General features: G+C 51.2%; 10 protein-coding genes across 10 annotated transcripts; 3 read left to right on the top strand and 7 right to left on the bottom strand.

Moving 5' to 3' along the window:
• Nucleotides 1–337: 337 nt before the first annotated feature.
• Nucleotides 338–1,084, bottom strand: M436DRAFT_62012 (uncharacterized protein; the record flags this gene model as incomplete). Its single annotated transcript, XM_013574252.1, has 2 exons — nt 338–916; nt 974–1,084. 2 exons carry the CDS (start codon nt 1,082–1,084, stop codon nt 338–340), a joined length of 690 nt encoding a protein of 229 aa, XP_013429706.1.
• Nucleotides 1,085–1,288: 204 nt separating this feature from the next.
• On the top strand, nt 1,289–2,791 carry M436DRAFT_71096 (cyclophilin-like protein; the record flags this gene model as incomplete). Its single annotated transcript, XM_013574346.1, has 1 exon — nt 1,289–2,791. The coding sequence occupies one exon, from the start codon at nt 1,289–1,291 to the stop codon at nt 2,789–2,791; it is 1,503 nt and encodes a 500-aa protein (XP_013429800.1).
• A 184-nt stretch (nt 2,792–2,975) lies between these two features.
• On the bottom strand, nt 2,976–3,839 carry M436DRAFT_41814 (DER1-domain-containing protein; the record flags this gene model as incomplete). The annotated part of the gene is made up of 3 exons (XM_013574136.1): nt 2,976–3,154; nt 3,212–3,590; nt 3,654–3,839. 3 exons carry the CDS (start codon nt 3,837–3,839, stop codon nt 2,976–2,978), a joined length of 744 nt encoding a protein of 247 aa, XP_013429590.1.
• Nucleotides 3,840–4,374: 535 nt separating this feature from the next.
• M436DRAFT_42011 (histone-fold-containing protein) lies at nt 4,375–4,902 on the top strand (the record flags this gene model as incomplete). The annotated part of the gene is made up of 2 exons (XM_013574175.1): nt 4,375–4,554; nt 4,684–4,902. 2 exons carry the CDS (start codon nt 4,375–4,377, stop codon nt 4,900–4,902), a joined length of 399 nt encoding a protein of 132 aa, XP_013429629.1.
• Nucleotides 4,903–5,259: 357 nt separating this feature from the next.
• Nucleotides 5,260–6,923, bottom strand: M436DRAFT_80020 (ATP-dependent RNA helicase-like protein dbp8; the record flags this gene model as incomplete). Its single annotated transcript, XM_013574440.1, has 2 exons — nt 5,260–5,904; nt 5,967–6,923. The coding sequence occupies 2 exons, from the start codon at nt 6,921–6,923 to the stop codon at nt 5,260–5,262; spliced, it is 1,602 nt and encodes a 533-aa protein (XP_013429894.1).
• A 286-nt stretch (nt 6,924–7,209) lies between these two features.
• M436DRAFT_40966 (putative biotin synthase) lies at nt 7,210–8,517 on the bottom strand (the record flags this gene model as incomplete). Its single annotated transcript, XM_013573985.1, has 3 exons — nt 7,210–8,051; nt 8,111–8,234; nt 8,290–8,517. The coding sequence occupies 3 exons, from the start codon at nt 8,515–8,517 to the stop codon at nt 7,210–7,212; spliced, it is 1,194 nt and encodes a 397-aa protein (XP_013429439.1).
• Nucleotides 8,518–10,316: 1,799 nt separating this feature from the next.
• M436DRAFT_41713 (uncharacterized protein) lies at nt 10,317–10,763 on the bottom strand (the record flags this gene model as incomplete). Its single annotated transcript, XM_013574117.1, has 1 exon — nt 10,317–10,763. One exon carries the CDS (start codon nt 10,761–10,763, stop codon nt 10,317–10,319), a length of 447 nt encoding a protein of 148 aa, XP_013429571.1.
• A 1,879-nt stretch (nt 10,764–12,642) lies between these two features.
• M436DRAFT_41635 (WD40 repeat-like protein) lies at nt 12,643–14,241 on the top strand (the record flags this gene model as incomplete). The annotated part of the gene is made up of 1 exon (XM_013574101.1): nt 12,643–14,241. The coding sequence occupies one exon, from the start codon at nt 12,643–12,645 to the stop codon at nt 14,239–14,241; it is 1,599 nt and encodes a 532-aa protein (XP_013429555.1).
• Nucleotides 14,242–15,437: 1,196 nt separating this feature from the next.
• On the bottom strand, nt 15,438–17,468 carry M436DRAFT_41306 (uncharacterized protein; the record flags this gene model as incomplete). Its single annotated transcript, XM_013574047.1, has 3 exons — nt 15,438–16,677; nt 16,752–16,835; nt 16,891–17,468. 3 exons carry the CDS (start codon nt 17,466–17,468, stop codon nt 15,438–15,440), a joined length of 1,902 nt encoding a protein of 633 aa, XP_013429501.1.
• A 488-nt stretch (nt 17,469–17,956) lies between these two features.
• Nucleotides 17,957–18,244, bottom strand: M436DRAFT_80015 (uncharacterized protein; the record flags this gene model as incomplete). Its single annotated transcript, XM_013574439.1, has 2 exons — nt 17,957–18,133; nt 18,194–18,244. 2 exons carry the CDS (start codon nt 18,242–18,244, stop codon nt 17,957–17,959), a joined length of 228 nt encoding a protein of 75 aa, XP_013429893.1.
• Between the last annotated feature and the right edge of the window lie 498 nt (nt 18,245–18,742).

The following is an 18,742-nucleotide window of genomic DNA, read 5'->3' as shown; positions in this document are numbered from 1 at the left end:
AGGGATGTTGGAAGGGATGGAAGTGAAGTGATTCAGAGTGTAATATAATGCAAACGCACAATGGAGAATGCTGGATGATCAAATGCTCGATGCTGAATGTTGATTGGGTTGGATGTAGAGGATGAAGTCGAACAGGATCAAGAAGCAGACGTCGGACGGGAAAGTGTGGCTTCAACAGCAATGGAAAGAGCGATCAGTGCGCCACGTGGACGACGAACTTCGCTGATCACAGTGACCATGACGACTACAATAGTGACTGAGTACACAAGTCTTCCAAGAAGCTTCAAATAAAGATTGGATATGCATAGCACGTCGTGGCCTCTCAATTGGGGTTATCTCAAGTAGAAGCTTTACGGAATATGCTGACAAGCCTCTCGCCCTGATCCTCATCACGCAGCCTTTGAACCAAAAAGTCCTTCAGATCAGCCCAGAACTCATCACTCTGCAACATCTGAGTGGCCGTGTCATGAGCGTGAGGAAGAGCTTCGGCTTCGGCTTGAGCATGTTCGGACAGAGGAGCAGAGTCGGGAGGCAGCTTCTGTGAGTCGTCGGCCTTGACAGCAGGAGAAGCGGGAGCGGGAGTAGATGCTTGGCTTGGAGTTGATGCACCGGCGAGAAGCATGACGCTGAAGTCTGCCTTGGCCGGGAGAGGGTCGGGGAGGATGTCCTTGAGGGTCTTCAGGTCGGTGCATGGTCTCTTGTTGAGGAGAAGCTTGATCTTGGTCTTGTCGAGGCTAAACTTTTGAGCATATTGGGTCTTGAGCTCGAGGACGGTGGTGTTGGGAGGCTGGGCTTGGAGGTCGAGCTGGTCGGAGCCCTTGAGGGGCTTGAGCGTGACAGTGATGGATTGCGACTGTTGACCGGCTGAAGGTCTTTGACGGCGAGGAAAGGGGTGGACTGGCTTGGGCAGAGTGTACTGCACGAAGCAAGTCAGTAATCGTGAAGAGATGATCTGGCAGGATAGAATGCTTACAGGAGCTTGGGCAGGGTACTTCCTGGGGTCCGAGACGTGGTCGCTGCTGAGTCTGGAAGGGCGCTTCTCCAGGCCCGACATGAGCGCTTGTGCAAACATTGTTTCCGACATGATGGTGAAGAGGCCGTCTACCGATGTAGTGACGAGTGTGATGTGGTATGCAACGGTGTAGGGTCGAAACACACGCATGTCCAGAGTCTCGTCTCACCCCGCACTTTCGCTGATGTCAGTCCGAGCTTCGTCTTGAAGTTCGATGCTCCTTCATCTTTCCACTTTGCGACTTTTTGCTTCACAACTCTTCCATACACATTCGTCATGTCGACGCTATACAATCTCGAACCTCCGCCGACAGCCAAGGTTCTGCTCAACACGACCTCCGGCGACCTCGTCGTTGAGATCTTCGCCAAGCAGGTCCCTCTCGCATCTCGCAACTTTCTCCAACACTGTCTGAACGGCTACTACGATGGCACAATCTTCCACCGCTTGGTCCCTGGCTTCATCATCCAGGGCGGTGATCCTACTGGTACTGGCTCGGGTGGTGTAAGCGCTATCAACAATGGTGCTCCCTTCGCCGATGAGTTCCACTCGCGACTCAAGTACAACCGCCGTGGTCTGCTGGGTATGGCAAACTCTGGAGACAAGAACGACAATACCTCGCAGTTCTTCTTTACTCTGGACAAGACCCCCGAGCTGCAAGAAAAGAACACCATGTTTGGTCGTATCGAGGGAGACACCATCTACAACCTGATGAAGATGGCCGAGGCCGATCTGGCTGGCGACGACTCGGACAGACCGCTATACCCTACAAGAATTCTTTCTACCGAGGTTCTGCTCAACCCTTTCAGCGATATGGTCAAGCAAGCTTCCGTTGCCGTATCTGCAGTACAAGAGACAAAGGCTCCCAAGAAGAAGCGCAAGGCTACAAAGACTCTCTTGAGTTTTGGACGAGACGACGAGGAAGAGCCCGCTGCACCTGTTGTTAAGAAAGTAAAGGTCAACCCAAACTTTACCGCCGCCGAACCACAGCAACCAGAAGCCCAAAGCAAGACCACCGCACCAAGGGCTCCCGAGCCGACGAAACGAGAGAAGCCTGCACCCATAGAACCTCCAGCAAGATCGCCATCACCTCCTCCACCAGCACCAGTCACCTCAAAAAAGCCCGTACCCGTAGACTCTCCTTCGCCATCTCCCACGCCCTCACCAGAACGCCGCAAACCCACCGCTCTCGAACGTACAAACGCCGAAATCGCCCAACTAAAAGCCTCAATGCGACGCACAACCACAACAACCTCAGCACCCGAGAAGAAGCTCTCAGCCCTCGAATCCATGATCCCAGCCTCGGCAACCCGCGGCCGCAAACGCGGAAAAGCAAAAGACGATGCCTCCTCCCTCTCAACCTTCAACGCCTTCAAGACCCGTCTCGAAAAACTGCCTGCTGAGAAAACGGCACCTACCACAGCTGCTGCCCCAACGATGCCAGAAGTCAAGGCAGTTTCAACAGAATCAGCGGTGGATACAGAAGAAGCACTGTGTGATTTACATTTCATCGCAAATTGCCAGAGTTGCAGCACATGGCATGATGAAGATGCGAATGAGCAAGAAGAGGATGATAATGATGTTACTTGGATGTCACATGCGTTGAGTTTTGCAAAAGATACCCTGGGCAAGGATCTGGAATGGAAGAGGAAGATGGAGGAGTTTGAAGTTATTGATCCGAGGGAGAAGACGAGGGAGATTGTGGGCGATAAGGGGAAGAAATCTGCGCAAGGGAAGGAGTGGGACAGGGACAGGAAGGGTAAGGGTAAGGCGAAGGCTTGAACACATAGATATTGAAGATCAAGGAATAATCTTACTTCATCCGACACAAATACTACCTTCGGTATCCACTTCACACAAATATGCACCAAAAAGGCATCAGTGAGGCACCAGTGAGATGAGAAAAGAATGGATTGTCTATTGTTCTATGCACTATTGGTAAGCAGGAGAAAGCAAAAATGCAATATCATTGCAGTTGCACAGCAGGAGCAGCAGCAGCAGCGGTATCAGCAGGTCTGCCCTGTTGGCGCAACTCTGCATCCACAACAGCACTTCCCCGTATCAACCTCTGCCACCACAAAGGCGGATCCAGGGGTCGTTGTCCATTGTGGTTCGCCGGGTAAATGTCGTTGAAGAAGTAATAGACTATCGCCAATGTTAGCGAGGCCAGAAGAATGACACAGGGAAAGGGGTTCCACTCACCATGACCAACAGCAATTCCACACAACTCATCCTTTGGCCAGTTCCCATGCATGACCACACTCAACCCAATCATCACCCAAGGCAACCACGGCGCCCTGAATACAAACAGTCCCAGAAAGCTGAGTTGAACATCCGGATGTTTGCGACTCCAGATATACACAAGCGTACTGCTCAGTATACTTCCCAAAAACACCACTGACACCAGTGGAGCCAAGCAAAGTAAAGTAGTAATGGCATAGCATAACATCCAAGTAAAGTGGGCTTGCGAGACCGCAGATTCCTCCAGCATGCGTGCGTAGCGTTGGATGAAGAAGATGTGGAAGAGCAGATTCAAGGACAAAGGGCCAAAGTAAATGAATGTAGTGAGCAGGCGCCAGTACTGTTTTTGCACTCTCTGTCAGTAACCAGCATCAGTAGAAACGAGAGTAGGCAAAAAACAAACCTGGCTTCGAACAAAGACAGCACGGAACGAATAGAATAGTTGGAAGGGAGTCAGGATGTGGCATTGCACCAACAGCCCAGTAACGATGGTAGCGGTTGTCCACCAGCGCGTGCACACGGGCATCTCGAAGAACCATTGTTCCAGAGGGAGAGCGCCTAGGTCGCCTCCACCGGCTGCTCCTAGCATAGCTGCCATGATGTTTTGCTGTGTTCTTCTTGTAGGAATGTCCGAATGTCGAAAGTTGGATTGAAGAGGAATAGTAATCAACAAAATGGACAGGTTTACATCGAGACCCTTTGCGGGCGACAGGGCAAGCAACAAACGTAAGCTTGATAGAAGGCCGAGCCGAGGGGCTGGGGGGGAGTGAACGGAGATAAGATTAGATAAGGCCTTTTGTGCTGCATCGCCAATGTCCGCATTCAGCACAACGCGACTGCCCTGCTGTTGCTGCTGCTGCTTCTCTTTGCTCACAACAACAATCCAAGACAAAGAACATACATCGTCGCTGGACTATACAACACCTGCCGCCATCACATCCACGTGACTCTCGCCAATCCCACCATCAACACCAACCCTTTACGCGACAAGCCCATCTTCCTCATACTTTGTATCCGCGCTCCGTCTCCACCACCTCCGGACACAACAACTGCTCCCACATACCTCGCGCCCACCTCCACCTCTACTTCACCCTCACAACACAACAATGGCCCCACGCACATCCATGGCCGGCAAAACAGTCATAGGCGGCAAAGGCATCAAAACAAAAGCACCGCGCCGCTCCTCCACTGGCGCAGTAAAACAATCCCGTCGCTACAAACCCGGCACCGTCGCTCTGAGGGAGATCAGGAAATATCAACGCAGTACCGATTTGTTGATTTTGAAATTGCCTTTTGCTAGATTGGTGAGTTTGGAACGCACATTTTCCAGCCCTCTGCTTCTTGGAGGTTGCCCCAGAGCTTGCAGAGGGACGATGGAGGAGGAACAAGGGTAGAGTTGAGGATGTCTTGCTGACACGAAGGTGATTCCACAGGTCAGAGAAGTCTGCATCTCCATGGCACCAGCTGGCTCGGGCATCTACCGTTGGCAATCACAAGCAATCATGGCGTTACAAGAAGCTGCTGAAGCCTTTTTGGTGCATTTGTTTGAGGATACGAATTTGTGTGCTATTCACGCCAAAAGAGTCACGATTATGCAAAAGGATATTCAGTTGGCGAGGCGGATTCGAGGGGCTTGGGGTGGTCTTGGTTGAGTTGCTTGATACATTGAAGGATGAAGTTTGAGGAAGGTGAGGAGTTTGGCAGGAGAGGGGTATTTGTATTTCAGGAGTTCAAGGGACGGATGGGTACGCATGGGTGGTGGGTGGACGGTGTTTCTTGCACTTTCGTCTTTTTTCACGGTTCTTGAGGCTTGGATTCTTGCTCTCTGCTTTTCTGCACCTCTTCATCTACAAGAGATGAAGCTTATTGCTCGGCGTTACACGAAAGCCAACAGCGTAAAAGATATCTACAACCAATTTGATTTTGCAGAGTTTCGATGATTACGTTTTCCAGAAAATGGCTCTTTCTGTTTGCATTTCCCATGACGAGAAGCCTACACTACACATCCTTTACTTACCAGCAGCTCTGTTTCCCTTCCTCCTCTTACCCTTGACATCTCTGCCTTCCTCGATAGCCAACAAGGCCTCCCTCTTCTTATCACCCACCACATTCAACGCATCCCTGACAACCCTACTCTCCACGTTAACACCCTCCTCCTCATACTCCTCCATCTGTCTACCCACTCTTTCCTCAATAGCCTGCACTAGCCCTACATCCCTCTGCCCCACCAAACTCACCGACATACCTTTGCGTCCTGCTCTGGCTGTTCTTCCCACCCTGTGCACGTAATCGTCTGGATCGCGTGGCAAGTCGTAGTTGATGACCAAAGCCACAGAGGGGATATCCAAACCTCTGGCCGCGATGTCGGTGCAGACCAAAATGCGAGCGGCGTTTGCGCGGAAGCGAGCGAGATTGTTGGTGCGGTCTGATTGTTGGAGGCCAGAATGCAAAGAGGTGACGCGGTGAGAGAGGCTGCGGAGAAGATGCTCGAGTAGATTTGCCGTGGAGGTGCGGTTGACGAAGATGATGGTTGGTTTGGAGACGTTTTGATCGGTTTGGAGGAGTACGTGTAGGTATTTTTCCTTGTGCACGACGTTGACTAGGCAGTAGGTTTGGTGTAGGGTGTCTGGGATGGCGAGGGTGTCCAGGTCAACCTGTGATTTGCTATTAGTCTATCTGATACTGGCGGTTTGGGGGCATAGGAATCACAACATACCTCACACACGGCAACGGGAGGTTTACCCTTTGCCCTGGGTCTGTCCTGCAGTGCTCTAACCTCTGCCGTAACAGTAGCAGTAAACAGACAAGTCTGTCTCTTACTCGACTCGGGCAGCACCTCCATACAAACACCCAGATCAGGCAACATACTTCCCTTGCCCGCAGCCAACAATCTATCGGCCTCATCCAATACCACGAATTTAACTCGTCTCAATCCAGCAATACTCTCTTCACCACTACTGTTGATATGATCTGCAAGTCTACCTGGCGTTGCAATAACCACATGCGGTCTCTTTGCCAATTCGATAGCTTGAGCCCTCATATCACTTCCTCCCGTCACCAAGCAAACTTTTAGATTCTGCACTGCGCCAATCGCCTTGAACTGTTCGAAAATCTGCAAAGCAAGTTCACGAGTTGGCGTCAACACGACCCCAAAAATGCCAAAGGGGTCTTTGGACCATTGTTGCAGGATTGGCACGGCAAAAGCAACGGTCTTTCCTGATCCGGTTCTGCTGCCGCCGATGCAGTCGCGTCCAGAGAGGATTTCGGGGATGGCGGCGGATTGGATGCGAGTGGGGTTTTTGATGGCCATGTTGGCGAGGGAAGAGACCAACCAGGGGGATACGTTTAGATCTGCAAATGTGGACTTTTCATTGCCCTTTTGGGCTGCGGCGATGGTTGAGGATGTCGTTGGTGCAGGTACGGTAGCAGATGTGGTGGTTTTGGCCTTGATGCGGGAGATGGATGGTTGGATGCGAGAGGTTGTAGCCATGGGAGCAGTTTTTTGGGTCTGTGCAGTTTCTGGCTCTGAGTCCGAGTCTTCTGATCCGGTGGGTGAGAGTCTGCGGCGCTTCCTGGATCCATTTTGGTTTACTTCTTTGCGCTCGCTGCGGTTGCTGATGGCGCCAGAGTCACTAGAGTGGCCAGAGTCCGAGCTGGCGATGAATGCGGCCATCTTTTCCTTGTTCTCCAGTTGTTCGGTTTCACTAGTCCTTGCAGCTATACAGTAATATTTTTTGTGGTGTTGTGTTGTTGTCGTTGGTGGTCGACTATTTTTCGCCTTGAATGGTCCGAAAATTTCATGTGCACGTGACGCTAGTATGATCTATATCGACCAAAAACAAAGAATCTCGAATCGAGCGACCATGGTTTCGGTGATATCTTGTGAACTCAAATATCTGTTTTCATATATACAGAACGTCTCGAATCGTAACTCTATTATTTTGTTTTCCACGCTTGATCTAAGCGGCAGTCTGTTCCTGCTCCTGCTTCGCCTCGTCAAAGAAGTCGGGAACCATCTCCTGCTCACGGTATCCACCTCTGGTGAAGCTCTTCATAGGAGTGAGACCGTACTTTGCGAACATGGCCTTGTCTTCGTCCCAGCCGTTGCAGTCAGTAGTCAACATCTTCTCTCCAGTGAAAATGGCATTGGCGCCAGCGTTGAAGCACAGGATTTGCTCTGCTTCACTCATGGTAGTGCGGCCAGCGGCGATTCTGATGATAGTGGCAGGCATGACAACTCTTGCTGTGGCGATGGTGCGTAGAATGGCGTCGAAGCTGATGCGTTTGCGGCTAGGGTCGTCACCGAGTGGCGTACCCTTGATAGGAACCAGAGCGTTGACAGGGAAAGATTCAGGGTGGGCAGGCATGTTGGAAACAGTGTAGAGCAGACCAACGTGGTCTTCGGGCTTCTCGCCCAAACCAAGAATCCCGCCAGAGCAGACATTGATGCCAGCCTTGCGCACATTGGACAGAGTCTCCAAACGTTCGTCATAGGATCTGGTCGTGATGACGGTTGGGTAGTGCTCTCGCGAGGTGTCGACATTGTGGTTGTATGCGGTCAAGCCAGCCGACTTGAGTTCATCGGCCTGGTTCTGGTCAATCATGCCGAGTGTGACGCAGACCTCCATGTCCATGGCGCGCACGCCCTCGACCATGGCCTTGACGTTCTTCAAGCTGGTCTTTCTTCCTCTCATGTCACGCCAGGCTGCACCCATGCAGAAACGTGTGCTTCCATTCTGCTTTGCGATACGGGCTTTCTCGAGTACGTCGTCGACTGGTGACATTTTGGTTGCCTTGAGACCTGCAACTTGCAATCAGCCTTGTTCTAGTCGAGACTCATATAGGTCGCGGAGATCATACCAGTGTTGTAGCGGGAAGACTGGGCGCAGTACGAGCAATCTTCCGAGCATCCACCAGTCTTGATGTTCATCAGAGTGCACATCTGAATAGACGAAGGAGAGTGGAATCGGCGGTGGAGAACGCCCTGAGCTCGTGTCAATCACATACAGCTCCAATGCTCACACAGCACGTGCACCTACCGATTGATGTGCCAACTCCATCAGAGGAGTCTTGTAGATTTCGCGAATCTCATCCTTGGACCAATCGTGTCTCGGTCCAGTCTGTCTCATGGCATCTTGAAGCACGTTTCCGGTTCTGGGCAGAGAGCTTGACCCTGCTGCCATAGCCATGCGGTCGTCCACGACTGTGCTGAAAGATCGGCCATTGGTGATTTGTCTCAACGACCGTGCTGCTTGTCGGGTAGACATTGTGAACGTGATGATGAGTGAGGAAAGAAAGGAGAGCGAATGAATCCTCCAACACAGTAACAAGCACACGGTTCAATAACAAAGACGGCAGAGAGATTGTGAGTGATGAGTCGACCAGACAGCAAAGGGTGAACTGTTTCTCCGTGCTCCCTCGGTATCGGGGTTGGTTGGTGGGGGGGAGCTCAATCGCGGGCCGGTCATCAATTTACCGACTCGCACGGTGATTGGCTGCATCGTCGGACAAGCATCGGAGACAGGCGCTAGAACCGGCCATTGGGAGATCTTCGACAGACCTGCAGGGAAGGTGCTCTTTTCCCCTTCGGTTCAACCAAATTTCTGTCGACCTTGGCTGCTTGGAGGGAGCAGAGGTTGAGAGGGGCCCATATCAATAGTCCGTATTCTGAGATATCTCCAATCTCAGCTCCTTTCTCAGCTGAAGGATTGTGTCGCAACGAAATTCTTTCCAGTGGTTCTGGCTCAATATTTGGAAAGCATGTCTCCTTGCTCGTATGGTAAGGTGCTTAATGTTGCAGGTCATCAGTCGAGACCGGCCGCGTGCGTGGTGCCATCATCATCTACGAGCCCCTGCTGTTTGCTAGCAGAGCGTTGGCTTTGTCCGGACGTGCCAAAATAGATCTCCAGTGACACGGACAAGCCAAGGGTTCGAAGTACTGAGCATTGCTTTGTTCAATCAAGCTGGTAGCAGGAATATAGAAAGGTCTCACTAACCAAGCATTATTGCCTGTTTTCTGGCGGTTGTTGATATTGATGCACATGTGTTCCAATACAGGTACAACCGTCGCATATCATCTTATGCAGTCTTGTTCATAAATCGTTGCAGACCCTGTGCTCCCGTTACCCTTCACAACTTGTGTCACCGCAGCTGCTATGCACCTGGCCGTTGAGCAGACGTTGTCGCGACCGCTGAGACGGAACAGCCACAGTCCATCAGCCGCGAGCAACGGCTGTTTAGGTCAGGTCTTATCACGGGTTTCGAAGAACGACATGATATGAGATAGAAGGTGCTAGACAGCAAGACAAGATACATGGCAGTAAGCAGAGTGCTTAAACGTGTCTTCCTGTCGCTACAATATACTCGTCGGCCAAGTCTGCGGATTCGTGCATTGGCAAAGGATTGCTAGCATGATTTGCAATGTCCGAGGTCCAGCCTCGGTTTTAGCCAGAGAAACAGACCAGAATTCCGTCGAAGACGGCACCTCCACGTCAACACGAAGAGCTGATGAGACCGGCAAACGCAGAGCTTCGACGCGGAGTCACACCACCGGTTGCTCAAGCTGGGAGAATTGCTTTCTACGCGCGTACCAGCTGCTCACAAGAAACATGTTCACGTAAATCCCGAAAAGTGCTCAGTCGAACCAGAGTTTCCCATCACAGACTATCAGACGGACCTGAGCGAGTCTCCACATAGTGTATGCACATCAATATTGAAGCTGAAAGGCTGTGCTGACATGGCATACCATGTACATAAGCTTTATAGAGAAACATGATTGACGTGTGCCACAAAGCGAGCACCCCCTGAGTCTCGGAGAATTGAATAATGCCACGGATTACGGCGCCTGGCTGAGACATCTGAGACGCGAGCCGTATCCAGAGAGCTGGTTTGAACGTTGTTGCCGAACAATGTACAACGGAGAAGGTCTCTGAACAGTGGAAGAAAAGTCACTCTCACACAGCTCGAGGTCGCAGAGCCAGACACACCGTTGTGGCATTGCCGGGGGCTCGAACTTATATACTCTCCATGTCATGAGAGAAGGGCTGCCGGTAGAGCAGACTGCAACTCAAACGCCAACCCCAGCGAGGAAAGCAGTTCTGGTACCAGCTCCCACATAGACGAAACCCAAATTACCCCAGTACATCGAATTCCAGTCCCAAAATTGCCAATAGACATCAAGACCTACGTCTTTGACGCTGTAGATGTGACCAAAGTCGGCGAGCAAGAGACCAAAGAGAAACACTCTCCAGACGCGAAGGTTGGTGGTTGAGCGTAAGACAAGGGCTTCGTTTAGTGCGAATACAGCGTACATATTTGCGAGTTGACTCAGAACGATGCTTTCACGGGCGGATGGGCCGAGAGAAACGGCCGAGGCCGAGGTGTAGGTCATGTCGAGGTAGTCATGTTGCTGAAACCAAGCGTAGTAGGCGCCGACAGCGGTAGCAACAGGTTCAATGTAGAGGAAGAACAGTCGGTACCACAGTGCGATGGCGGCGGCATTGGCAGAAGGCATTTTCTTATGGTTGTGATGAGTGCAGCAGGGAATAATGATGTACGTGCATGCAAAATGCTGCAGGATGGGAAAGAAAAAATCAAAGCAGGATGCAGGGTTTCGGATGGCGGTAAGCCAAGAGCAGAAATGACGATTGGATGATATGATTAGTTATGGCGCAGAATGGGTTTCCCTCGGAAGCAAGCCAACGGAGGGAAGAGGCGCACAAGCGGACGATGAACGGGGACGGTGGATGATGGAGACAAGCAGCAAGAAACAACAGTGACAAGGACGACGACAACAGCAACAAGAGTGATTCATGAAGCAGCACAAGCTCACGACGGTGCTGAGCGTGACGGAGGTCAGACGGGAGGCCTCGGGACGGCGGCCTGCTGCAACAGTATGGACAAAGTGCGAGACAAGCAAAGTAAGATTTGTCGAGGAGGTGAATTGGAAATGATGACGGAAGTCCAGTCCAATAACGCGATCGGGATGTCTCAGGTCTAGATAGAGTGTCTCGCTATGCAAAACAAGGCAAAGCGCCGGGCAACCAAGACGGCCTGATGATGGCTAGGGCCAATCCGTCGGGCCAGACGACACTTGGGGTGCTGGGAGAAAAACAGGGAGGTTCCTGTTGGTGCGCGCAGCGAGTGCAGCGTGTGTGGGAGATCGCAGGAGTCGACCGCGGGATTTGACTTTGCTACTGTTTGACACCAAGACGCTTTTCGATTCAACGGCAAGAAACGCAGGCTGTTTCCTGCTGCGCTGCTGTTGCTTCCCTTCCTCCTTCTTCATTCCAAACCAATCGCCGCCGTTTCGCTGTCCGTCTGTCGCCTGTTCGCTGCCAGTTTTATACCATAAAAACACATCGGCCGCCGCGACTGGGGTCCCCCGCCTAGACACTCGATCCATAGCCGTTTCGCTTCCTTCCTTCCTTCCCTTCCCTTTAACTCTCCTTTCCGCCTCGCCCTCGTCTTTTTCCATCTTCGACTTCTTTCGCCAACACCACCACCACCACACCCGCTATCCAACCTGCTCCACTCCTTTTTTGAACACGGCAATATTCCTCGCTCTGAAACTAAAAGTTTCCACTTCGGCCGTGTTCCTCTACTCCACTGTCTCAGCCGTAACCCGGATCCACTCTCACTCACTTCGACTCGATTGAATCCCCAAAAACTCTGTTTACTCCTTGCCAAGGGGCCTCTCTCAAGCCACCATGTCCGATTATGACCTAACTCACGTCTACGACGCTCACCTCAAGTACTACCCGTCCTCCCAGGCTTCGAGTGGTGCCGAGTCCTCTTCATCCTCGACTCTGTCTTCATCGCCCACCCGACCCTACACCTCCCAAGCATCTTCCACCGCCACTCTTGCTTCATCCATCCAAGGCCAACACATCTCTCGTCCATCAACACATCCTGTCTCCATCCCTCAACAATATCAATCACACGACCCCGAGGCTGACATGTTCCGCGACGTCGAGTGGAGATCACCTAAGCTGGACCAGAGTGAGAGAGAAATGTCTTTGAAGCGCGCCTCCTCGGCGGAACCTAGCCAGGGCGCCAACACAAAAACCAAGCAACAGAAGGAGAACGGCATCTTCAGAAAGACTTCGCAGAAGTACAAAGGTCTCCGTGCACACTTGCATGGAAGGACCCGACGCAACTCTGGCGACCTCATGGAGGGAGTCGAAGGTTCCGTTTCTGCAAGCATCCCCGAAAATTCAGCATCCATCGGTCCTTACTCCAGAGGCATTCAGCGTTTCAACCCTACCAATCGTTTACTTCAGTCCTTCAAGGCTCCCAGACACGACACACCGCAACCTGCCAACGGCACCTCGCCCACACTTCAATCATCCTCGACCATGCCCGCCCTCCACTACAGTGCCGATCAGCAATTCATGCAACGATACGTTTCCGACACACACGCTGGCGAGGCCGCTCGCCGTGCTGCTTCGGCGACCAATGCTGCCAGCTACGCACCAAGTAGCCGCTCCTTCGTTCCCCAATACCAAGCGACACGAGATCTTCACCGTAGTCGTATCGGAAGCATCCCTGGAGCCAGCGACAGTGGCGCTGATCTTGCCTCCAACGCTGACTTGGACGTTGAGATGGCTGATATTGCAGAGATCGTGGTCCCATCCACCAAATGCTCCGATCCTGTCGAAGCGCTTCCCACCGAAATTGTCGCTCTCATTCTCGCCCATCTTGACCCCGAAAGTCTGAAGGCCTCCCAACGTGTCGCTAAGAGCTGGTCTCGCATCGCCAAGGATCCTCTTATCTGGCGCGCTCAATATCTGCAACAATACGAGAAGCAGACCTACGTGTCTCCTGCTCCTATCCAGATTGGTGGTGCCGGCACTGGTATCCCCAACCAGCCCATGCAACATTGGGAATTGATGCACGACGCAAGAAGACGTATCGACAAGAACTGGACTCGCGGTGACCAGGGCGGCAAAGGTATCTACTTGGCCGGCCACACTGACTCCGTCTACTGTGTTCAGTTCGACGAGCAGAAGATCATCACCGGATCCCGCGACCGCACCATTCGTGTCTGGGATATCAACACCTACAAGTGTCTCAAGGTCATTGGCGGTCCTAGCGTCCGTCCTTCTCCCGGTCCCAAGGTCCTCCGTACTGTGGAATACCCCAAGTTCCAGCACGCCGAGTCATCTGTTAATGGCACTGCCTACGGCAACAGCATCTACCACGTTCCTTCCGACTTCCACAGCGCTAGTATCCTTTGCTTACAGTACGATCACGAAATCCTCGTTACTGGTTCCAGTGATAACGATCTTCTGGTTTGGAACGTCAACACTTACGAGCCCATTCGTCGTCTGAAGCAGCACACTGGTGGTGTTCTCGATGTGGCTTTCGATGAGAAGCACATCGTCTCCTGCTCCAAGGATTGCACAATTATTGTCTGGGACCGCAAGACTCTTGAGCCTATTCGCACTCTTACTGGTCATCGCGGCCCAGTAAATGCTGTCCAGCTCCGTGGCAACCTCCTCGTTTCTGCTTCCGGTGACGGTGTCGCTCGTCTGTGGGATCTGAACAAGATGCAGTGTGTTCGCGAGTTTCCCCAAAAGGAGCGTGGCCTGGCTGCTGTCGAGTTCAGTGATGACGCTAAGTTCGTCCTTGCTGGCGGCAACGATCATGTTACCTACAAGTTCGATGTCGCTTCTGGCGAAGAGGTCAAGACATTCACTGGTCACACCCAACTGGTGCGTTCATTGTTCCTCGACACCCAGAACCGTCGCGTTGTCAGCGGTTCCTATGACTTGGACTTGCGCGTATATGATTACGACACTGGCGCTCTTCTTGGTCGTTTCAACGAGTGGACCACTTCATGGATGTTGGCTGCCAAGTGTGACTACCGTCGCATAGTCTCGACCAGTCAAGACGGTCGCATCCTCATGATCGACTTTGGCCGCGATGTTTCTGGCCAGGTCATGCCCGGAGTCGAGCTCCTCAAGGGTGTGAACCCGCTCTCGCTATGAAACCGGGGAACATGAAGCAGCACATACGTGGGACGAACAACAAGGAGCATGGGATTTTTTCGAACAAGCGTTGATACCTCTTGACATTCAAAACGGGGTCTACTTGGGCCAGGCCAGCGGTATCTTTCATTTTCTGTCACTTTTTCTTTTCCGTCCAATAGACCACTTTCCTTTTTTTTCACTTTTGTCTTTTGGAGACACGGGGGCTGGGGGCAAGCACAAGGCATAATCGAGCGTTCTGTCTTTTTCATTTTGGGTGGTTCAAGAACTATGGGCGTTCTTTCTTTGATGTGTTGGATTTTTCTTCATCGTTCTCTCTCTCTTTCTTTCTCTTTTGACTCTGACTCCATTGCAAATTCAACAAGGTGCCTCATTGGCATACTTTTTCTACATCACTCATGCTTCCTTGGTCTTCGTTTCCCGCTTGAACAAACCCCTCTGCTCGAACACGCAATTGTTTTTCTGCTTTTGAACACGCAAAAAGTCCTGAACCTTGTGTCTCTCAGGCTATCCATTGGGCAGTCGTCAGCTTTTTGTAATTATACGTTCCAGCAATGGCATTGCATTCTCAGATCTTTCCATGTCTCTGCGTAGGAGTATTGATTCAAGTCACTACATCAGTGACCAAGTTTCGATGCTTAATGCGTGCTCAAACGGCTTAGAGATGTCCTCGCTGTCACTCAATCTTGTCGTCCACCGTATAGTGATGCAGACTATAAGAAAAGGCAAAAAGATTCTAGTATCAACAAAGCCCGGCCTTGGTTCACAAAAAAATGATCCTCAAGCCCTGTAGTACCTATTCTTTACCTTCAGCACAGCCGATACATGGCTTGAAGCTCGATGATCAGCTCGTATCACAGTGAGAGGCTCCGGAGTACAGTTTTCCAGGAGACAGAAAAGAAAAATATTTTGCGTCAGGGTCGTACCCACCGACGTCAAGACTTGCAATACTCGAACTCACGACAACTTTGAAAACCATGCATGCGAGTATAACACTTTTAGTCATGGGTTCAGGCTAGTTACTAGCACAGCAGAACGTCCAGGATGGGATACCGAGCAAGATGAAAACCAAGTATCATAGAAGTCAAAAAGGGGGTATCTTTTCTAGTAGGGAGGAGAAAGAAGCAAAGGTGACTCTATCGACCATCACAAAACAATCAACAACTCTTCAGAGCTGTCGTAAGAACAGGTCATCTCTACTTCATAGCCATCAGAAGCTCCCTGAACTTCGGTCCCAACAGCTTGATCGTCGTCTCCGCTGACGGCGCCTCTGGAGTTTTGTCACCAACAATCTTGTCCGCCTGCTTTTGCTCAACGGCAGATCCTTTGGTCTCACCATCGACATCCTTTCTGGCCTCTTGCTTGACACTGGCACTGGCACCCGTGCGGACAGGTCCTTGAGCTGTCTCAGGGGTCACCAAAGTGGAGTCGAGCAATTCCTGCCATCTAGCCAGATAGGCTCCGGGTCCGTATGGTGTGGAGGCTTTGTTGCTGATCACGTCGCTGATTCTAGCTGCGGATGACGCGTACAGTGCATCCACGTATTTTGCTGATGCATCGACTTCTTTGCGGACTTTCTCTTGCTCTTCGGGCTTGAGTTTGTCGAATGCGGTGGAGAGGGACTCGTAGATTGATGGTGAGGCGTGTTGTTGCTTGAAGTTGGCGGTTACCTGGTGGACATAGTCCTTGAACCACTGTGTCACTTCCTTGCCGTTCTTGGCTACTTGGTGTATGAAGCGATGCGAGGCGCCCATGTGGCTGTGCAAGAGTTGAACGAAGTCTTCGACGCTGGGAGCTTTGCCATCCTTCTTGGGCTTGCCGACTTTGATCATATCATCCATGAAGGCCTGGAAGTCCCCAACAGTGGCACTGAGATCGACAGCTTGGTGAACCTGTCTGATCATGGGCTCGTAAGCAGAAACACCCTCGCGTACCGCTTGCGTAAGGTGATCGGGGCTGTTGTGGCAGAGAACGTCGATGATCTTGTTCCTGTCACGGACAGCTAAGCTCAGGGACAGGAACTCAAGAGCCAGTTTGTGCTGCTTCTCGTTGAGATCCGGACTCGCTGACGACAAAGATAGAATGGTCGATACAATCGACATAGACTGCTCCTGGCTTCGTCTGCGGCATTCTTCTTGCTCTGCTCGACTTTGATCCATCCAGGCTTTCAGTGCTTCGCGTTGTTCCTTGGAAGGTGCATCTTTGTCTTTCTCGATCTTCTCCAGTCTCTTCTTAAGCTCCTTCTTGTCCCAGCCAAGAGTTGTAGAGATTATCTGTTGCATCAAGTTCATACCCTCGTCGGCTCCACTGCTGAGACCGACCCAGTTTGTAAGGCTGCCGACAGACACTTTTGCGAGGAACACCCGCACCATTCCATTAATCATAGTGGCGACATTTCCGACCTTTAGTGTCTGTCTCATGAGGGTGTACGGCGCACTAGAATTGAAATCAGTAATGTTCCAGCGTGGGTACAGCCTATTATCAAGGCGTAACTGCGACAGTCCACTTACAGCTTATGTACATTCTCCACCATGCGAAGTAATGACGGGCCTTCGGGACTGATGACAAGTGTATAATGCATGAAGGACGCAAGACTGCAGCACATCAGTCAGCGAGATATCAGAACAAGGATCGAGACTCGATGCATACTTTACAACGACAAACTCATGAGCAGCTTGTACCAGACTGTCGTGCTTGCGCAGGTCGTCCGTCTCTGCAGCTTTGGCGAACAGCTTGTCGAACAGATCACCATAAACCAGCTGCTGCATGAAGACGTACCAGGCACGTAGTACATCATCAGGCTTAGTTGGATCGAAGTGTTGTTCCTTGAGGGCCGCCTCATCCTTCTTGATGCCACCATAACATCCTCTGGCCGGATATTCTATCAAGGCCGAGATGGCAGTGGCCAATGTCTTTCTGATGCCCAAGAGACCTTTGTCGTAACTCTCACTCAGATTTGCAGCTGCCAACTCTTCTATTATGCTTTCGACTTGTACCTTCCAGAAGTCGGGCGAGACATCGCGGAGTCCAGGGAGCGGGAGGATGAATTTTTGGAGCAGCGATTGCAGGATGGGAGAGGACGTGGTTTTCGTATCTTGGAATGGAGGGCCGTATTTTTGGATGGCGGATGGCGATTTGAATTGGCAGATGTCGTCGTAGGTTGCGTAGTGGGTCAAGAGGTCGAACAGAGCACTGCTCTGCTCGGGACCTAGGTGTGAGGTCGACATGTGTAGAGGATAGAGATGCTGTAGTTGGTTATGATCCTAGAGTGCGAGTGTGAGGATAGAAAATGTCGAAGGTCGTGTTTGGTTGTGGATAAGAGAGAGTCGAATTGACCTGGCAAACACATGAAATCTAAATGTCGGTGTCGTCATAATTGAAGCAGTCGCGATCACGCTCACGATGCGCGTGCATGGCCCAGCGCTCTTTCCTCCTTGACATTTCACACTCTCAGCAAGTTGTCGAGAACATGATCTAGTCATATGCTTGTCTCGTCTTCTTATGCTTACCACTATGTGTCAAACTTTGGCCGTACAGCTGGTTTGACTGCATTCTATTTCTGAGCATGCGACGCAGTCTATCCCGCTGCTCTATCGACGCGCTCCAACACATCATGCCCAGAATCACAACCTCAGGAGAAAAAACTGCAGTCCTTGCCAGCGTCTAAGCCGATAACTAGTAAGGTATTTTGTTCATCAAGCTCACTCAAAGGCCACTATGAAGCTGGTGCCTCTGCTCCGTTCGGCTCTACGACGTGAAGGATGAGCTTTGGAGGCTCAAGGTACCATGCATATCGCACGATTACTTCGTTTTGAACAAGCACCTTCAACAGAGGCTTGGATATCTTGGCTTCCTCTGCAGAGAAGGGAGCCCTGATTTCCCTCACGGGTGTCTACTTATTATCAGTCTTTCGAAGTAAACACACGTGTATGTGGTGAGCAAAGAGGCATACATCATTATAGCCAGGAATCTCCGCCTCGGATGAGTTTTGAGTGTCTGCCATGGTCCTTCCAGATTGTTTGAAGGAAAAGCGAGGTATGTTACAAAGTCTAGGTCATTAGGAAGGACGCAAACAGAAGATAAGGACCACACCCTAGACTAATACATTTGTCGCTTGAGATGGTTGGATGAGTAGGGCTGTGGATGACATCACACTCCTTCCTTCGCTCTTCGTATCGATTGGATCATCAACTTGAGAGATAGCCTGTGATGAGCGTGTGTGATCGGCATCAGATCGCAGTGCCAACCAATGTCGAAGTAAGCACGTAGTTTCGCAGAAGCATCTTGGAAGGAACGGCTTGTAAAAAAAGACTTCGACGTGGATTTATTGCTGTATCTAGCATCTGGTATACCCAGACTTCTTTATTCGTTTGTATTATTTTTTACTTTGTCTTTCTTCGGGAAATGCATCCTGTAAGGGGATATGTACCGGGAGAAGAATTTGGGGCGCCTGCGCCTGATCAAAACCATTATGCCGAGTCTATGCGATGTGAAAACGCCA

Source organism: Aureobasidium namibiae (genome assembly GCF_000721765.1).
Source record: "Aureobasidium namibiae CBS 147.97 unplaced genomic scaffold scaffold_4, whole genome shotgun sequence".
Taxonomy (NCBI): domain Eukaryota; kingdom Fungi; phylum Ascomycota; class Dothideomycetes; order Dothideales; family Saccotheciaceae; genus Aureobasidium; species Aureobasidium namibiae.
The sequence above is the reverse complement of the archived record's forward strand: the minus strand, read 5'-3'. Positions and strand labels throughout refer to the sequence as shown.